General features: G+C 45.4%; 1 protein-coding gene across 1 annotated transcript in view; it reads left to right on the top strand.

Annotated features, from left to right (window-relative positions):
* The window catches only part of LOC147717786 (complement factor B-like), a 472,008-nt gene that overhangs the window by 282,879 nt on the left and 170,758 nt on the right, over positions 1-18,371 (top strand). Inside the window, exons 10-11 of the mRNA XM_086924573.1 lie at positions 646-783; positions 12,174-12,271. Of these exons, the coding sequence (XP_086780699.1) occupies positions 646-783; positions 12,174-12,271 (236 nt within the window). The remainder of the gene's footprint in view (positions 1-645; positions 784-12,173; positions 12,272-18,371) is intronic.

The following is an 18,371-nucleotide window of genomic DNA, read 5'->3' as shown; positions in this document are numbered from 1 at the left end:
TACAGCACATAGAATAGGATACAACAGGTCTTGATAACAGTGCATGTGCTGTCAAAGGCTCGACCTAAAAAGGACCATGATGCATCCAGCAATAATGCACTTAAAAAAAGTGCATTAGCTTTGGTTGCGTCACAGTACTTTTTAAATGTAATTGTAGCCGCACTGCAAAGCATCCGTGCTGTTGTACAGCATGGCTATAAAACATTGCTATAGCCGCCAATAGCACTCATAGGTGAGACCTATTGGCTTTGCTAATGCTTGTTCAATATGTCTGTGCTCCCTCTTTCTGTACATGTCTTTCTACCATGATAGTCTCTTTATGTTTATCTCCTCCCTTTGTCTGTATATCTAGCTCTCTTCTTTGTCTATATGTATTTCTCCCATTAGTGTGTCTCCTCTTTTCCTCAACATGTATTTCTGCTCTCCTTATCTATAGGTCTATCTCCTATTTCTCACCTTCTTCTTTGTATGGGTCTTTCTCCTCTCGTTGTGTGTCTCCCTCTTTCTGTTTCCCTGTCTCCCTTCTTTCTGTCTCCCGTTTCAATTTTTATGTGCGCCTGTCTTCCCTTCTGTCCTCAAATGTAGACAGCTGTCAGTTGAAACATTAAAAACATCACCTGAATACCTGATCTCTGTTTACCTTAGATGTGTACGTGTTTGGCCTAGGTGAGGATGTGTACGATGAAGAGATCAATGGGCTAGCTTCCAAAAAGCCAAAGGAGAATCACGTCTTCAAAGTGAAGGACATAGACGAGCTCCAGAAAACCTTCGATGCAATGATAGGTGAGCCTTTAATGTTGCTTCATGAATAGGGGAATAATGAGGAGGGGACTCAAAGGAAATAAGTAAACTATAGGACAGGCATTGCTGACCTTTCGGTACTACAAATCACACTGTCCTATGGTATTTGGAAAAGCAGCAGAGATGCAACATCCTGTAAAGCGACTGAGTCTGTTTCGCTAATGACCCCGGTGTGTTTCTTTTTCTAGGTAATACTAAATGATACATTTGAGATTTGAAAGACATATACATGAATTGCATTATGAGTACCCGATAAGCAAGTTACACAAAACTGTAAACATTAAAACATCTTCACATCATGTCTCCAGTACTCACTATAAAACATGTCCATAGGTATGAAGAACTGAGTTAAGTTATTGAGCAGAAAGGAAGGACCAGTTCTGAGGGAAAATGTATTAATATAAATGCAGTGTACAACTGCAGACATGACCTCGGTTTCACTCACCCTTCTTTGCAATGTAATGGCTGTTAATGAAGCTACGCTCGATGAATTTATTTATGTAAGGCTATGACATCCACTTAAACGGCACTCTTACAAGTTCTAACAAAGGGTCCATCCGTTTGGGAATCCCTGCATTTGATCCGTATTCTTCTGACATCACCAGTGGAGAGGATGGAAATCTGAAAAGACTTAGTTTACTTTAAAGGACATATGAGCGCTAATCTTCAGTCATTCGAGATCTGAAGAGGTTTAGCTTCAGTTGATAGAGATGCACGAGTGGTTAGCTTCTGCTAATGGAAATTTGAAGGGGTTGACTTCAGTTAATGTAGATCCTTAGGGGTTAGGTTCAGTTAATGAAAGGGTGTAACTTTAGTTAATGGAAAGGGTTAACTTCAATTAATGGTGATCCGAAATTGTTAGCTTTAGTTAATGGGGATCTGAAGGGGTTAGCGTCACGTAGTAAAGCTACGAAGGGGTAACACTTTAGTTAATAGAGATCTGAAGGGGTTAGCGTCATGTAGTAGAGCTACAAAGGGGTAACCCTTTAGTTAATGGAGATCTGAATGGGTTAGCGTCCCTTAGTAGAGCTACAAAGGGGTAACCCTTCAGTTAATGGAGATCTAAAGGGGTTAGCGTCACGTGGTAGAGCTACAAAGGGGTAACCCTTTACTTAATGGAGATCTAAAGGGGTTAGTGTCATGTAGTAGAGCTACAAAGGGGTAACCCTTTAGTTAATGGAGATCTGAAGGGGTTAGCGTCACGTGGTAGAGCTACAAAGGGGTAACCCTTTAGTTAATGGAGATCTAAAGGGGTTAGTGTCATGTAGGAGAGCTACAAAGGGGTAACCCTTTAGTTAATAGAGATCTGAAGGGGTTAGCGTCATGTAGTAGAGCTACAAAGGGGTAACCCTTTAGTTAATGGAGATCTGAATGGGTTAGCGTCACTTAGTAGAGCTACAAAGGGGTAACCCTTTAGTTAATGGAGATCTAAAGGGGTTAGTGTCATGTAGTAGAGCTACAAAGGGGTAACCCTTTAGTTAATGGAGATCTGAAGGGGTTAGCGTCACGTGGTAGAGCTACAAAGGGGTAACCCTTTAGTTAATGGAGATCTGAAGGGGTTAGCGTCACGTGGTAGAGCTACAAAGGGGTAACCCTTTAGTTAATGGAGATCTGAAGGGGTTAGCGTCACGTAGTAGCGCTACGAAGGGGTAACCCCTTAGTTAATAGAGATCTGAAGGGGTTAGCATCATGTAGTAGAGCTACGAAGGGGTACCCCTTCAGTTATTGGAGATCTGAAAGAGTTCAGTTAATGAAGATATGAGGGGTTAGTTTCAGTTCATAGAAATCTAAAGTGATTAGCCTCAGTTAATGGAGATCTGAATGAGTTGACTTCAGTTAATGGATGTTGAGGAGTTTGCTTCAGTGAATTGATATTTGGGAGTTAGCTTCAGTTAAAAGAGATATAAGGGGCGAACTTCATTCAATAGAGATCTGAAAGGGTTATCTTTAGGTATTGGAAGATGGGAATAAATTAGCCTCGGTTAAAGGAGTTCAGAAGGAGTTAGCTTCAGTGAATGGAGATATGAGGGTTAGCTTCAGTTAATGGAGATCTCTGGGATTAGCATTGGTTAAAGGAGATGTGAGAAGGGATTAGCTTCAGTTTCTTTTCCCGATTGACAGACCATTGGCCCCACTGCTCTTGTAGACATTGCTGAAGAGGTATCAAATGCTGTCGCTCATGAGGAGGAGGATGCTGATACCAGAAAAGTCAAGAGCTGTCAGGCTCTTTATCAAGGGTTGGAGCCAATCAGCTGGCACTTCTTTTTTTAAAATCTTTTTTCTGCATTGTAAGATCCTCACTGATAATCATAAACATGGACTATTCCTATGCACGGCGCCCTGAAACACTTATATTATATATAGGAAAGTCAATCTGTAGTTGAAGGTAGGCACCTCATTGTTAAACAGTCTGGTGGCACCTCCTCCACTAAACAGACAGCACAGATTTAACAGCATTTTTTCTAAGTGGGAAAACCCATTTAAAACGGCCCTAAGACCACATTACATCACCTAGCGGAACAAATGTGCAAAAGTATTTGATTTTAGTTTTGTAAAGCATTACTTTTGCCCTAAGGCATCTTGGAGCTGCCTATAGTATGAAGGAAGAAACCATCAATTAAGAAACCTACAAGGCAAGGGTGAACAACCAAGTTTTTAGTAACTTTTAAAAAAACAGGAAGTTGGATATATTCCTTTGAGGATCTGGCATTTGATTACAGAGGAGAGTAGTGGCATAGGAGAAACTTGGATTTAACCCAGATCTAGTAGTGACTGGGCATGAGAGTCTGAAAAGTCAGCACTCCGTCCATCATCATATTGTGTATGCTTTGTTCGCCCTAAGTTGGCAGGGGATGCCCAGACATGGATCCCTTGCACTAAGGGTTTGCGGCCACCAGGAGTTGTTCCAAAAAGAGGTATCTCAACCGAAACAGAGAACCTCTGTCTTTTCAGAGTTTAATTTAAGACAGTGTGATCTCATCCAATTGAAAATCTTACTCAAGCAATTGTTAAATCGAGATGTCACCTCTTCAGTATAATTATTTATGGTGAGAGTCATCCGCGTAAGACACTGAGAAAAAAACGAACGACCTTACCAATCTCATAAGGGGAGCCACGTAAATATTAAATGATGTGGGGCTTAATGAGGAGCCTTGTGGGACACCACAAGGCAGCAAGAAAGGCTTATATCTAAAATCTCCCAAGTTAACTGTTTGCTCCCTTTTATACAGGAAGGAGCAGAGTAGCTGGAAAGCAGAGCTTTAGACACCTATCTCCATCAAACGCTGTTTTATAATTTCATGGTTTGCCATGTCAAAGTCTGAGGATAGGTCCAAAAGGATCACTATCCTCATCACATCACATAGCCTATTGTCAAAAATATAAGTGCTCCAGCGTCACTCGTAGGTCGAAGCACGCCCCGCCCCGTAGAGGGACGGGAAGACCCCAATGATGGGGAATGAGACTATGGGATTCATAGTGTGTGAGGGGTATTTTAAAAACACACAGTGCCCTCATTCTGCCACCCGCAGAGAGGCCTAATTTTCACATTGCAGTGTATCCACGAGTTTAGAGAATATACAAAATCATAAAAAATTAGTCCCCACTCACATTGATAGAATCCCATTGTTTACTAGACTATGATAGAATCCCATTGTTTACTAGTCTAGTTCAGGAGGGTGATTCTATCATCTCCTCTACACTTCCCCAATTGATTTTTTGGAACCAAAAGGATCTGATACAGTGACTAATGCAGTTTTGGTGTTGTGGGATTTCCAAAAGCCAAACTGGGAGTTATCCAGGATGATATTTGTATCCAAAAAGGTAGAAATTATGATGTTGAGATATCTTTCTAATACTTTCTCTAGAAATGGAAGTCTTGGAATCAGGTGGTAATTCTTTTCTTCCACCAGGTCAAGAGTTGATTTTTTTTTAAAGTAACAGAATGGAAGCCTTTTTCCATTCAGTAGGAAATCAGCCAGTTTTTAAAATGTTGTTGAGCAGTGTGGACAATGGGGGTGCATTGAAGTCAACTATATCATGTGGGTCTGAACGAGCTCCAGACTTGGTTCGATCAAGCGTTCTGAGGAAATGGCAGGAAACTCACAAAGAGTCAGCTGATTTTGAATATTGAAAAGAGTGGTGGCTGGGATTGCCTTATTGGTCCCATTTTTGAGGATTAGATCATTATAGACCCCTTCAACTTATATTTAAAGAAAATCGCCCGGAGGCGGAGTTTCCGGCCCGGAGGCGGAGCTTACGACTTGGGGCGGAGCTTTCGGCCCGGAGGCAGAGCTTCCGGCTCAGAGGTGGGGATTTAGCCATGGTTGAAATCTCCACCTCTGGACCGCAAGCTCTGCCTCCAGGCCGCAAGCTCTGCCTCCAGGCCGCAAGCTCCGCCTCTGGGCGGCAAGCTCCGCCCCAAGCTGGAAACTCCGCCTCCAGGCCGGAAACTCCGCCTCCAGGCCGGAATTTCCGGCCCGAGTGCGGACCTAAAGTTAGTAGTCTTAAATCTGTTCTGTGAATACCGAAAACAGTAAGTTCATTCTGCGAATCTCGAAAGTAGTAAGTTCACTCTGTGAATCCCGAAAGTAGTAAGTGAATTCTATGAATACCAAATAGTAGTAAGTTTAGGATTTAGTCTTAAGTTCATTCTGTGAATCGGGCCCAGCATGAGGATATCGTCTAGATAGATAGAAACACAATAAGGCGAACACACTGAGCCTGAAGGTGCTCCACGACCGGTTTGAGAATCTTGGTGAAGCACCAAGGGGCGGAGGAGAGTCAGAAAGGCAGAGTAGTAACTTGAAGATTTGGCATTGCCAAAAGAACTGCAGAAAAACACCTGTGTGACTGAAAGATTGGGATCACCAGATGTACGTCCTTGAGGTCGAGCCAGTCTCCGGTGTGCAAAACGTCTTGAAGGAGATCAATTCTCTCCATTTTGAAGTGGCGATATACTAACCACTTGTTGCATTCCTGAAGATTGATGACCGGTCTCTGGCCCCCGTCTGTCTTGTCGACCAGGAAAATATTGCTGATGAACCCCCACGGATGGGGACCTGCGTGGGGGATAGCCCCTTAAGAGAGGAGGGCTGCAACCTCTGCATCTACCAACCCAGCCTGGAAGTCTGAGAACTGAATGGCACATGGGCAGGAATCTTGCCTGGGGGGGTTGTGGAACTCTATGTGAAATCCCCGGATCGTTTGTCCTGGGTGGGGGGGTTTGGGGATCCCCTGGACGGCCTGGGTTCTGCAGGAGGGGGTTGAAGAGACATATCGTAATAATGCTCTGTGTAGGAGGCTGGCTTAGTATATGGTGCTGGCTTGTGTAAGTGTAGCACACTGCACTAATCGAGAAAACCCTTATGGTGATTTCAGTGGTCTTAGACAATCTTAGAAAGCTCTCTAAGAGGTAGCTGTGGAGAGCAGCCTTCGGGCGTAGTCCAGAAGGAGTATAGAGCAGCTTGTTTGACCAAATCTTAATTTTATTGATAAGGATTAAGTGAAAAAGAACCACACAGTGTATTTATAAAAATAGGTATTTATTATAAGACACTCACTAACACACAATGTTATCTCCTATTCGGAGAAATAACACAATGCATGTAATACTTTGCAGTAAAACCAGGTAAGTAGCACAAATACACATTGGTCACCTGGTGGGACACCTGAAGTAAATACGGAGTGTGGAAACACAACTGCATACTCAATTCAAGTCAATAGGCAAGTCACGGCTGTCATTTTAAAGAAGAAGGACCCTTCCAAGTGGACCCTGAAGAAACCCAGTGGAAGACAGAAGGTTGGAGAGCCACCCCGCCCGTGGATACTCTAGGAACTAGGATAACTACACCAGGGAATTCGGAGGCATAGGTGAGAAGAGGCATCTGAAACTGCTGTTGAATTCAATGGAGGACTTCAGGAAGATGTCGTTGTTGAAGAAGGTGAAAGTATCCTGTGGACCTCTAAGGTGGATGCAAGTTGAGAAGTACCTGCAAGCTGAGGGGACAGGGTCAATGCCACTCAGGAGTGACCTAGACACGAATGCCCACCGATGTCGGGTGATGCAGGAGAGATGACGATGACCTTGGAGATGACAATGACCTTGAAGCTGCACCTGTGTAGACCAGGCGACGCTGTGGAAGTTCAGGAGCCGTTCACCATCTGTCCCATGCCGGATGACGAGAGCTGAAGGGTCAGTGTCCCTCGGGAACACCAACAAACCTTGGCGACCGCAAACAGCGTGTCAAGGAAAAAAGGTGCAGAGTTAGGACCAGCAAGGTCCAAATGACTCACCACATGCAGGGGAGTCGGAGTAGGCCTCAAGCAATCAGAGCAGCCCACTGGAGTCAAAGCGGACCCTCAAGAGGACCCACAGGCCGGAGGCACAAGAGTCGCACGAGGACCTCAAGCAGCTCACCAAAGATGCAGGCCTACGGTGCAAGAGATGCAGTGAGGACAAAGATCTTGGTCGTAGGAGATGCTTGAGGCTGGAGCTTCTTGGAGCCTGAAGATCTCTGGTGAAGAATGTGAGAAGTTGGCCTGGTATATAATGTTCACTAATTCTAGTGATCACTTTGTACCATGCCAAGCAACCCTTATGATGATTGGTTGTAAGTCAACCTTATAGACCAGTTATCCTAGTGGTAACGTGGACAAAGCAGTCTTAGGCTAAACTCTGAAAGGCATGTGAAGCCAGCTGTATTACCACACAGAACCCCCTTGAATACCAAATGAAAGGACACCACACAGATATATATTGAAAATATATATTGATTTATTAACTAAAAGTATCCCCTGGACTCTTTATGAGCACAGAAGCACAAGCGTTAAATCACAAGACAGTTTAAAATACACAAAAGTTGCACAATATGGATGTGCCCTAGGGGCCACCTAAACCATATACTAAGAAAGTGGTATAAGAGATACCAATCGGAAAGGAAACAGGCCTAGGGCCTTGGGAATCGCTGGAGCTGATCGGGACTCGCAGTGACTAGATCGGGAAAGGCCCGCGGGACTCGGGTGCAGTGTTTAAAGTGCACGCACTCTCCAATGTAAAGTCTATGGTGCGTAAAAAGTACAAAGTTAGTTAGTTCGGAACCTTCCGAGTGACCTAGAAAGCTGAAACTTGAGACACAGGCCCTAGAGATGTGTACCAGTGTTGGAACACCGGCGGAGCTGAGTTACCTCACCCACAGGAAGCGGGTGCATAGGGTCGAAGTAGTGTCGGGTTTCGTCACGCAGGTCGATGGTGCTTGGAGCTGAAGATGCTGCAGGCGGCTCGATGTGAAGAGTTCCGGTGGATCCAAGGGTGGATCTGAAGTTGTGAAGACCTGAAAGCAGAGGGGACAATGTTCAAAGTCACTAGCCAGTGACTATCGTGGAACCAGGCGATGTCGGGTGCAAACAGGCGTTGAGGTGTAGCTTCTCTCTGCAGCTACGTGGACACCGGGGGTCGAGGATGTCCAGGAGTCAGTCACGAGCTGTCCCACGCAGGCTTCTCGCTGTTGGCGGTGTCTGCAACTTGATCGGAGAAAACAGGCCTTGGCTAATGCAAGCCACGCAGGAGTCAAAAAAGGTTTAACACTCGGACCAGCAAGGTCAGAGCGGGTGCTCCCTTTTACAGGAGCGAGGGCAAGTCTGGAGCAACCAGACCCGCAGTGTAGTTTGAAGATTTTGTCGCCAAGATGGCCGCTGACCACGAGGCAAGTGGCCGGGATGGCGCGTCGAGTGGCACAATGCAAAAGGGCCCCACGCAGATCGTGGAGATGCTGGAGGGCTCTTCTTCGGTGCAAGGGCTGCTCGGTGGTGGGGGTTCTCAGTCCCCAAAGCACAACGTCGAGGATGCCTCAGATGCTGCGCAGTCAGCTTTTCGGGTGTCTTCCAAGAGGTCCGGTCCCACGTCACTCGGTGCCTCCACGGGTCCCTTCTTTGCAGGGACTGTGGATCGGGCTGTGAGAGGTCTGGGAGTCTGGTTCTTGTTGGGCTCTGGGCTCGGGCTCCGGCGGGAGGCAGCGGCAAAGCAGATGTTGAGTTGCTGGTTGGTACCTGTATTCACAGGGTGGTCACTCCTAGGCCACAAGGGAGATTCTCTTCAGTCTTCTGTGCAGCAGAATGTCGAAGTCCAGTCTTCTTCTTGTTTAAAGTTGATTTCAGGATGATCTGCTGTGCAATGGCACTGCTCCCACTCTTATTCCCAATCTGAGGGGTGGATCACCTACTAGGTCCCTCCTCTAGGTGGAACCAGGAAGGGGGGCGGTTACACACCCTTTCCTTTGTCCAGCTCCTCGCCAGGCCTGGGTCTGGAAAGTCCCAGGACCGGTTTGGACTGGCTTATGCACGGGGACACCTTGTGTGCCCCGGGCATGTCTCAATCTATTCAGCCCTGTCCTACCCAATACACAAAACCCTGTCTGGGGTGGTGCTCGCACCTCCCAAGGCAGGAAACCCTTTGTCCAAGCCTCCCTCGCTGGAAGGACTCCCAGCAGCGGGAGGGCAGACTTGTGTCTGTGGTGGCAGCATCCATTTTGTGATGCTGAGGCTTTGGTTAACTTTAACCGGGGTTAAGGCTACACACATGTCGTGTCCCTCTAGAAGGGTGGAATGCTATCCCCGTCGACAGAACTGTCGAGGGGATAGTATTCCAATTCGTATGACACCTTACTCGACATGTTTTGATAAAGCCAAACCAAAGATAGCAAATAACCGCGAGGATTATAATGCACTTAAGAGTATATGGTATGGCAATATCCCGGAACAGCTTAGGGAGTGGTTCCCGACAGCTGCAGACAGGCTCAGCTCATGCTAGAGCACCATCTCACATATTTCCAAGCACTCTGCCTCCAGGATTGATGAGGCCTTCCATAGGAGTGGCTGATAGGAACATATGTGTCCAGTTTAAGGTTAGATATAGGGATACTATATCTAAGTAAGAGGTGATTACACCAACTTACCCCAGCTGAGTGATCAGCCAGTTGTGTCAAATATGGAGGCCAGGCCAGGGGTGGCACAATACATGCTGCAGCCCCTGGTAGGCCTTGGATGCACCTATGCCCTGGGTACCTATGGTACACTGTTACAGGGGCCTATAAGGTGAACCAGTTCCAATTGGGTTATGCACCTAAGGTACATGGAGTCCATTTTAAGCAGAGAGCAATCAGCCTGGGGCCCTGAATAGCAGGATCCCAGGCCAACTATGTCAAAAACCAGCTAAACACCAGGCAAATAGTTTGGGGGTAACCATAGTCAGATATCCACCTTCCTACAAAGAGAGCCATCAAGCCCTCGCAATGGCAAGATGATGCTGTGCACAGGGGTTTAGTTACTGCGGTTCCGACGAGGGATACTGGCCTGAAACTCGGTGAGAAGACAGTGCAGGTCTCGGGGGAGTTGTAGAAGCATCACCACCTGTGTTGCTAAGCCTTTCAGAATCAGTGGGAGCCCAGGAGCAGAAGACCGGTCAGCTTGGTTGTGGTGCTTGTAGATGCAGGGAAGGACTCCTTCATATCAAGGGAGATTCCTTCTGGTGTCTTGGATGTCCACCGGCTTTTGAAGGATCCTGTATGGAGCACAGGCACAGACTTTGCAGCAGAAGAGCAGGATGACAAGACAAGGAGCAGCAGGAGTCTTCCCAGTTGCAGTCTCGGAGCCCAAAGCAAAGTCCAGCAAAGTCCAGAGTGCCCAGATGGTCGAAGATGAAGTGGTGTCTTGATATCAATCTTTTCTCACGACAAATCCAGGGACCCACCCATAGCTAAGCCCTTAAGGGCCCTAAGGAAAGGGTTGGGACAATTCAGGGGTACCTCCCAGAGGAGGGGCCAGACAGTGGGGAGGATGCCCCGATGTCCTTTGTCCAGTTTCGCGCCAGAGCAGGAGCCAACTGCTTCCCTGAACTGGTTTGAACTGGAGTATGCAAGGAGGGCACCAAATGTGCCCTTCAAGCAGTCTCTGGCGCTGGCAAGCGCCCCCACCCTGCCCCATCACACTAAATCCTGTCTGGGAGGTGGTCACACCTCGCTGTGACAGGATATCTATTGTTCGCCTTCTCTTGCTCAAGCTTGGCTCAGCAGCTCAATTGCAGAAATATTTCTCTGGTTCGCAGCAGCCCTAGCTTACTGTCTGGTTCTGGAAGACTGGTCCTGGGAGCCCTGAGGGCCTCCCGGAGGAGCTTTACAGTACCAACATGTTTGATACCAAGCATGACCGGGTTCGTTACAGCCAGTTTAGAGATAGTCATCGCGTAATGACGCATGGCCACTCTATATGTTGTAATGGCTGATGCACTTACAACCCGGGAGAATGGACACCGAAGCTTGTAGGGGTGCCCTGCTCATGCAGGGGCGCCCTGCTCATGCAGGGGCACCCTCACCCTTATAACCAAGCACCGAGCCTTCAGGATTGAAAGGCCTGCCTTGGGTGACTTATAGGTTTTAAGTCTAGTGACCTCAGATATAGGGAAACATATATCTGTCGTAAGTGGTGCTAGCACCAGCTTACACAGGCTGCAGTGGCAGGCCTGGAGGCAGAATCTGAGTGGTCTATCATGGGTGGCATAATACATGCCTCAGTCCATGGGAGACCTCTGGTGTACCTATGCCCTGGGTACCTGGGTACCCTACACTGGGGACTTACAAAGGGTACACCAGTAGCCAATCTGGGGGGTAGTTAAGTACTTACCATAGCCAAATTAAGGGGAGATAGCACAGAGACTGAGTTCCTAATTAGCAGGATCCCAGTCAGACTAGTCAGCAACAGCATAACACCAGGCAAAAAGTGGGGGTAACCATCAAAGCAGATCCTACTTTCCTACTGTGTGACCCTCCTTCCACTGTTTCAGACGTTTATCTCCTTTCTGGGCTCACCATACTCACCACCCTCACCATTCTGGTCCTTCGTACACAAGGTGCAGTGAAAAAACACCATGCTTGTTGTGGAAATTGATTTTTCAGTTTCTGAAAACATACCCCTGCTTTGATAGTATATCTTTAGAAATGAAAGAGCCCATACTGGTCCACCATAGTCATTGAATGGACACTGGCTGACACTGCGTTCACAGAAGCGGGTCCTGTTCGGCAACCAGGAATGGCTTCGGTGGCAGGAACTGCATTGGTAAAAAAAAGATGCTGAGCCGGTGAGAAACCTTTGGGGGCCCACTGTACTCTTCAATACTCTAAATTAAGTCCATGCTGTGTTGGTGAAAAGGACAGAAGATGTGTTGGGAGCGAACTGGTGGGCTATAACGTGAGACATACTAGTAGTATCCTGTTAGGGTGCATAATCAGCAGTTTAAGATCATCAACATGTTGAGCATCTTAAATATTGTCTCTACCTTGCCTCCATTATAATATGATTTTCTTTTTTTCGCCCATACACAGATGAGGATGCTGCCATGAACATGTGTGGGATGGCAAAGCAGTATAATGAGGCACGAGCTGAGGAAAAGAACCCCTGGCTGGTCTCCATCTCTATTACTGTGAGTCTGCAGAGCTATATGCTGTATTCTTTGTGCCCACGCCTGCAATGCATATTAAAACAGACAAATGTTGGGCACTTTATAATATGCAGACTACCCTAAAACGTCTCTTGGTATTGATGGCAGACTTGTAAAAGATATTTACCTCCCTTACTAATGTCGTTGATCATCAATCACATAAGACTCTCATCATCATTTTATATAGATTGGTGAGGTATAATGCTAGTTTGATGCATCAGCATGGGAGATCCCACAAAGAGAAGGATGTATCTTCTTTACCCCCCACTTAGACATGTCTGACTGCTTTACTTAGATAAAGGAGTGAGGAGGGGAGGGCAGGAGATGCATGGGTTCAGTGGCACTGCCAGTCTCTTTCAGGCACAAACAGAAGGTGGATTTGCTGCAAGTGGGCCATGGAGTGTTGGACATGCAGTGGTGGCAGAGAAGGATCAGGGGAGAAACACTGCTCAAGCAGGGGATGGAGGATCAGACGGAAGTGTGGGACTGGTGGGATGGGACATTAGAGGGGGAGGAAACGGGAGCGAAACACGTGAGGAGGGGCGTGAAAGGATAGTCACACCTGCAGGAGGACATTGGTGATTACCAGTTAAACAAGACACTGGAGGTGAATCAAATTGGCTGAGGGAGATTAGACATACATCCAAGGGATAAATCACATATAATAAAAACACACAGGAAGGTGCTGAAAAGAAGGACCTTCAGAAAAGCGAAATGAGAGCAACCAACCTTGTTACTTTTCTTAGGGATATACCCTACTTCTACAAATGTATGCCCCTAACTCTATAGGACAAGGGCTGAGTCCGATGTGCATGGTATGAGGAAGATGAGTCTGGTTTACTGCAGATCTGCACTCTATCCTGTCAAGCATCTGTACTAATAATGACACAATGTATGTTTAAAAACATGTATTGTAATAAATGCACGGTTAAACAGGAGACTTATGAAACAGGTTGTGATTAGAAGGATTACCAAGAGAGCGAACACCACAAACTTTCTGTCATGGTTCTAAGCACTAGGTTTGCTACTCCCTACACCCACTCTTATCTTCTAGTCTGAGAGCATGAAAATTAAACTAATGTTTCCTGAAGGGGAAGCATTATAATTGTTCCTCTGCCTAACTAAGCACAGAGGTCCTCTGTGTTATCAGACCTACAGCCAGCGGCAAGGGAAGGAAAAGGGAACCTTCTGGTCGCAGAGTTCAGGCGAACTCGGTTTCAGCTCCATAGGCCCAACCTTGGTCCAAGACGGACAGCGGCCGATAATCTGGAATCGGACTTCGTTCTGGACATCTCTGGTGAAGACCTGTCTCATCTAAATGGTCATATCTCAGGGTTTACATAATAATTTGACCTTGACAAGTAAGGCAAAGACGGGGTAGAAAAATCCAGCCAGAACCGGTATGCTTCACCTGTCACCCATGTGTACATATCATCGTTATATCTCATATGTGTAAATCAGGTTTCAGGTGGCTAGAGTTAACGTTGGCTCGACAATACCCAGCAGCTTTTATTTCCTAAGTGCTAGATGTCTTCAATGTGCTCCAACAGGAAGGAATGGCAGCCACCAATAACCCTTCAGACGCAGGCAAAGCCCCATAAGTCACTGTTGAGTCACTGTGAGCACAAGTAAGGTCCACGGGTTGAGGCTTGCAAGAAGAAGGCTCTGGAATGTTGTACATCCTAATTGGACTGTACCACTCAGAATTCCATTGTGTGAAACAGGGGGTGCCTCAGGGGTCTGCACTGAGCCCCAGTATATTTAATATCTGTTTGAGGCCATTGGCCCTTTTACTCCGTCAGCAGGGGATAGCCTTAATAAACTATGCGGCTAAAATACTCAATTGATAATATCTGTTGACTCAGAGATGCCAGCACCTTATGTGTACAATTATGAAAAGGTTGACTCTGAATGCTCCTAAATTTATTGAGGATAAAAAAGAGGTACTGTGTTGTGCAACAAATAAGATGCCAAATGCACTGCTTAGAGAGTTTTGGATTCCAATTTTCCACAGACCACTGCTAGAGACTTCAGGAATCTTTTGGTCTTTTTTTGACAGCTCATATGATTAGGCTGGCTTCAAGGTACTTTCATTAATCAAAGTGGTATGAAAGCTACTACCTCTGCACACACCCAGCTGAACATAGGCCCCTGATCATTCAAGCTGCATGGCCTTACCACACCCATTAAAGAACATCCATTGGCTACTGGAAGCCAAGAGTATTCCTTTCAAATCTCTTTATATCGTTCACAGAACCCTGCGTGAGATGTCTGTTTACCTGCAGAACAAGTTTAATAGGTGCAGTGATTGGGGGTCAGGGCATTTTCAACACCGGCCTCATGTCTGTGGGATAGCTTACCCTTACTCAAGACTGACCATCCAGGTCATTTCAGAAAGCTGCTTAAAACCTGGTTGTTTACTTTGGAATGGATGAAGGCAAGGGATGCCATCCCCTCAGGTTATAGCGCCAAGACACCTGTTTATGCATTTGCGTGCTTTAGAAATGAAATAGTAAAATAATATGAATAAAATGTTCATGAGCTACTCTCTTTCTTTAAATCCGTCAAGCCAACATGTGTTTTGTCAGGCATTTTCCGCTAGTCTTCATTAGGGTTTGGTATCTTGATGCTAGGAAAACATGCACAAAATGCATAATAAATAAATATAAAAAATATAGGCATTAGTTTGAACAAGGCATGATTAACTATGGATTTGGTACAGTGTGCATTTTGAATGCTATCTAAAGGAGTAACCCACTCAGAACATGAACCCGTTAGTTAATTTGTGCACAATTCCGTGGTGCTTTTCTCTGGGATCACTCTCACATAGTAACCTTGCACTTGACATAGCGCTGTGGGCCAATATTGGAAATGAACTTAAGTAAATTGTGACCTATATTTAAGACATACTTTTACTCATCAACCTTGTACAAAGGAATGCATAAATTCACTTGTGGTGCTATAAGTGCTTTGTGAGTTTTGACCAGGTGGTTTAAAGGCGGAAACAATTTGGGAAACTGGTGATGGTGTTGATACTTTGTTACATACATTTATTATGTATATTGTGCATGTTTTTCTAGCCTTAAGAGGTCCAGGTGAGAAACCATGGCGAAACACGTCTTGAGAGTGCTTTTATAGCCTGGTTACTGATGTGATTAATTTAAGACTTGCAGACATTATTGATACTAAGCCCTGAGTAAGTCTAGGTGAAAAAGCTTGACGAAACACGTATTGGCTGGACGAATTAAAGGAAACACAAGAACAGTCCATGAACACTTCTTGCAATATCCGTCACTGTGGTCCTTGCGTGTGCTCACAGTGACTGAACAATATCTCATATGTGTGCCGAACGACCCTGAGATGTAGATAACTAGGGTATCTTGTCCAGACTCATGGCTTCTATTCTGCTGATAAACTAACGAGAAAACTTTGTTGTTCAAGCTGAATATGCCTCTGTGTCATAACAACGTGTAAATATCTCACTTAAAGCTGACAAAAGGGAATAACTAAAGTCAGGCTAACACTAAGTATATTTCAAAATGGAGTCTGGTTCAGGAATTGATATCACTTAAGGGAATTAATATTTGAAAGAGCAAAGCCAGTGGATAGAAGGTTGGGGGTCACTTGCGTGCCCACCATTCAAAGGCATAAAATAAAGCATATGTCCAAAAGACGTAGCCAGACTGGACAAAAATGCACTCACCCCTAAGATTAATTCTTTGCCTTTGGTATTTCCATGGATTGACACGCTTGCATGAACATGTGCCATGGCATCAACCCTTGACCCTGTAACACTTTCAGATATCCATGATTTGTCGTAGTCTTTTGATCAATAAAGACCACATTTTCAAGTAACTCAGTGATGTCTCAGAAACTTGAAATCTAGTTTTGATTCTCCATTGCATTATCTAAAATACCTGTTGTGTGCTTTGGTGTATAGTGCCACAGTCCTTTGAGACGAAAGAATTATAGCTAGAGTGCATGAAGAAGAGAACAAAGGAAGTACAAGCAGCAGGGCACGGTACAGGGTCCAAGGCAAAGAAACCGTGATGAGGGATGGAAAAGGAAGGCTGGTTCTAAGAGTGTAGGTGCACTGTTACCAGGTTACGACATAGTGTACTTTAAAGACATGCCTTCATCGCTTTACTAATTTGGAGTATTCACTTCAGCTTTCAACAGGTCAGAACGTTTTCTCTGGCACAGCTGGGGTTTAGTATCATTTTGACTCAAAAATCCCTTCAGTGTAACCCTGCAAGGGGTTTTAGGAGTCTAGCATACCACCTTTGTGTTGATGGGACAGGGTTTCCAAGACTCCTTCAAGGAGCTTTCAGACACGTCTCTCCTACCTGCTGCCAGTCTGGACACAACAATAGGTTTCAAAAATATAATATACGCTTATTGAGATTTTCGTAATTTAATTGTAATCCCATGGTGATGGGTTTACATCCACCCTCAATATTTTGCTAACTGTAGGAGCGATTCAAGCAACTGTAGAAGAGTACAGGAGCTGAGAATCCATCTCTTGCTGGGTATGAAGATTATCTATGGATCCTTAAATCAATAGGGATCTCTTCAGGAGAACTAGCAGGACAGCCGAGTGGCTTCTTTCCCTTCAGTCTATCTCACCAGTGTCGCTTGTGCAGAGATTTCAGTCACCCCAGCCTCAGCATACTACTTTGATGTCACAGGCACACGCGTGTATAGTGTCATGCTGGGTATGAATGGGGGCTTGATGTATTCAGAAAGAGGCTGGAACTTCCAAGTAGATTAAGCAAGTTACTTTATTTAAGTTAAGATGTTAGTTAATAAGATAAAGCGATAATTAGATAAAACCCCATCAGGAGCAGCTGTCCTGCTGCTCAGCCCTCACCCAACTGACATGCACAAACCTCTAACATTCCATTCATCCAACATTCCACATCGCATGCATTCTAGCTGAGCAGCAGGAAGATATAAGATACAACATATCTCCCTTCGTTGGGGAACAATTGCATTATGAAATACAATATATGAAACAATTAAGATAATGACAATATGGATAGTACATATAGTCAATAAGTTGAAAACAATACACTCAATAAATTTTAAATACAGCACAAATAATAAATATGCAATAAATAAATATGCAATACAATTCCACACAGCTCGCATCCCAACCAGTCACAAACTGACATAGAAGATACGTCCTGTCACACACCATACCACAACTCATCAAACTGACAAAGAAGATACATCCTGAGACCATATATAACAGAAGATACATCCTGAGACCATATATAACATCTCCTCTCGCACACAACTATGCTAGGGATTACACACCACACTATAATCTGAGCAGAGCATCACATAACTTCCTGAAATAAACCACTATCCTACATATTACACCAACAAACCCATATGCCACAAATCATACCAGTTGGCCAGACCGGTACAACGAGCAACACACACAGGAACACACCTTAACATCATATATATCAGGAAACAACGTGTACACCTCAGACAAATGAACAAACATTCACAAAAGTCATTCATGCCCCACTCAACACAACACAATACCTAATAATGATCGACCACAAACATAGCCATCTATGCAAAGCATATTCCCAACACAACCCTGACGTGTGAGGGACACTCCCATCGCAACCATGACGTGCGAGGGACACTGCCAACGCAACCTTGATGTGCGAGGCAAAAGACATTCCCATCGCAACCCTGACATGCGAGGGACACTGCGAACGCAACCTTGACGTGCGAGGCAACAGACATTGCCATCGAAACCCTGACGTGCGAGGGACACTGCCAACGCAACCTTGACGTGTGAGGCAACAGACATTCCCATCGCAACCCTGACGTGCGAGGGACACTCCCATCGCAACCCTGACGTGCGAGGGACACTCCCATCGCAACCCTGACGTGCGAGGGAAAAGCAAAAAACAACAACACAGGGTTCATGACCCACAAACCACTTGACACCACTCATACACAACACCTGTTGTGGATCAAGTTAAGGGACATTAGTCTCCAACTTGAGCTCTTGGTGACTTAATCACCTACTACCAAATGACACAAATAATAAGACAAA

The sequence above is a fragment of the Lissotriton vulgaris genome, chromosome 5 (assembly GCF_964263255.1).
Source record: "Lissotriton vulgaris chromosome 5, aLisVul1.2, whole genome shotgun sequence".
Classification (NCBI taxonomy): Eukaryota; Metazoa; Chordata; class Amphibia; order Caudata; family Salamandridae; genus Lissotriton; species Lissotriton vulgaris.
Note: the sequence above shows the minus strand (reverse complement) of the source record. Positions and strands in the feature narration are given on the sequence as shown.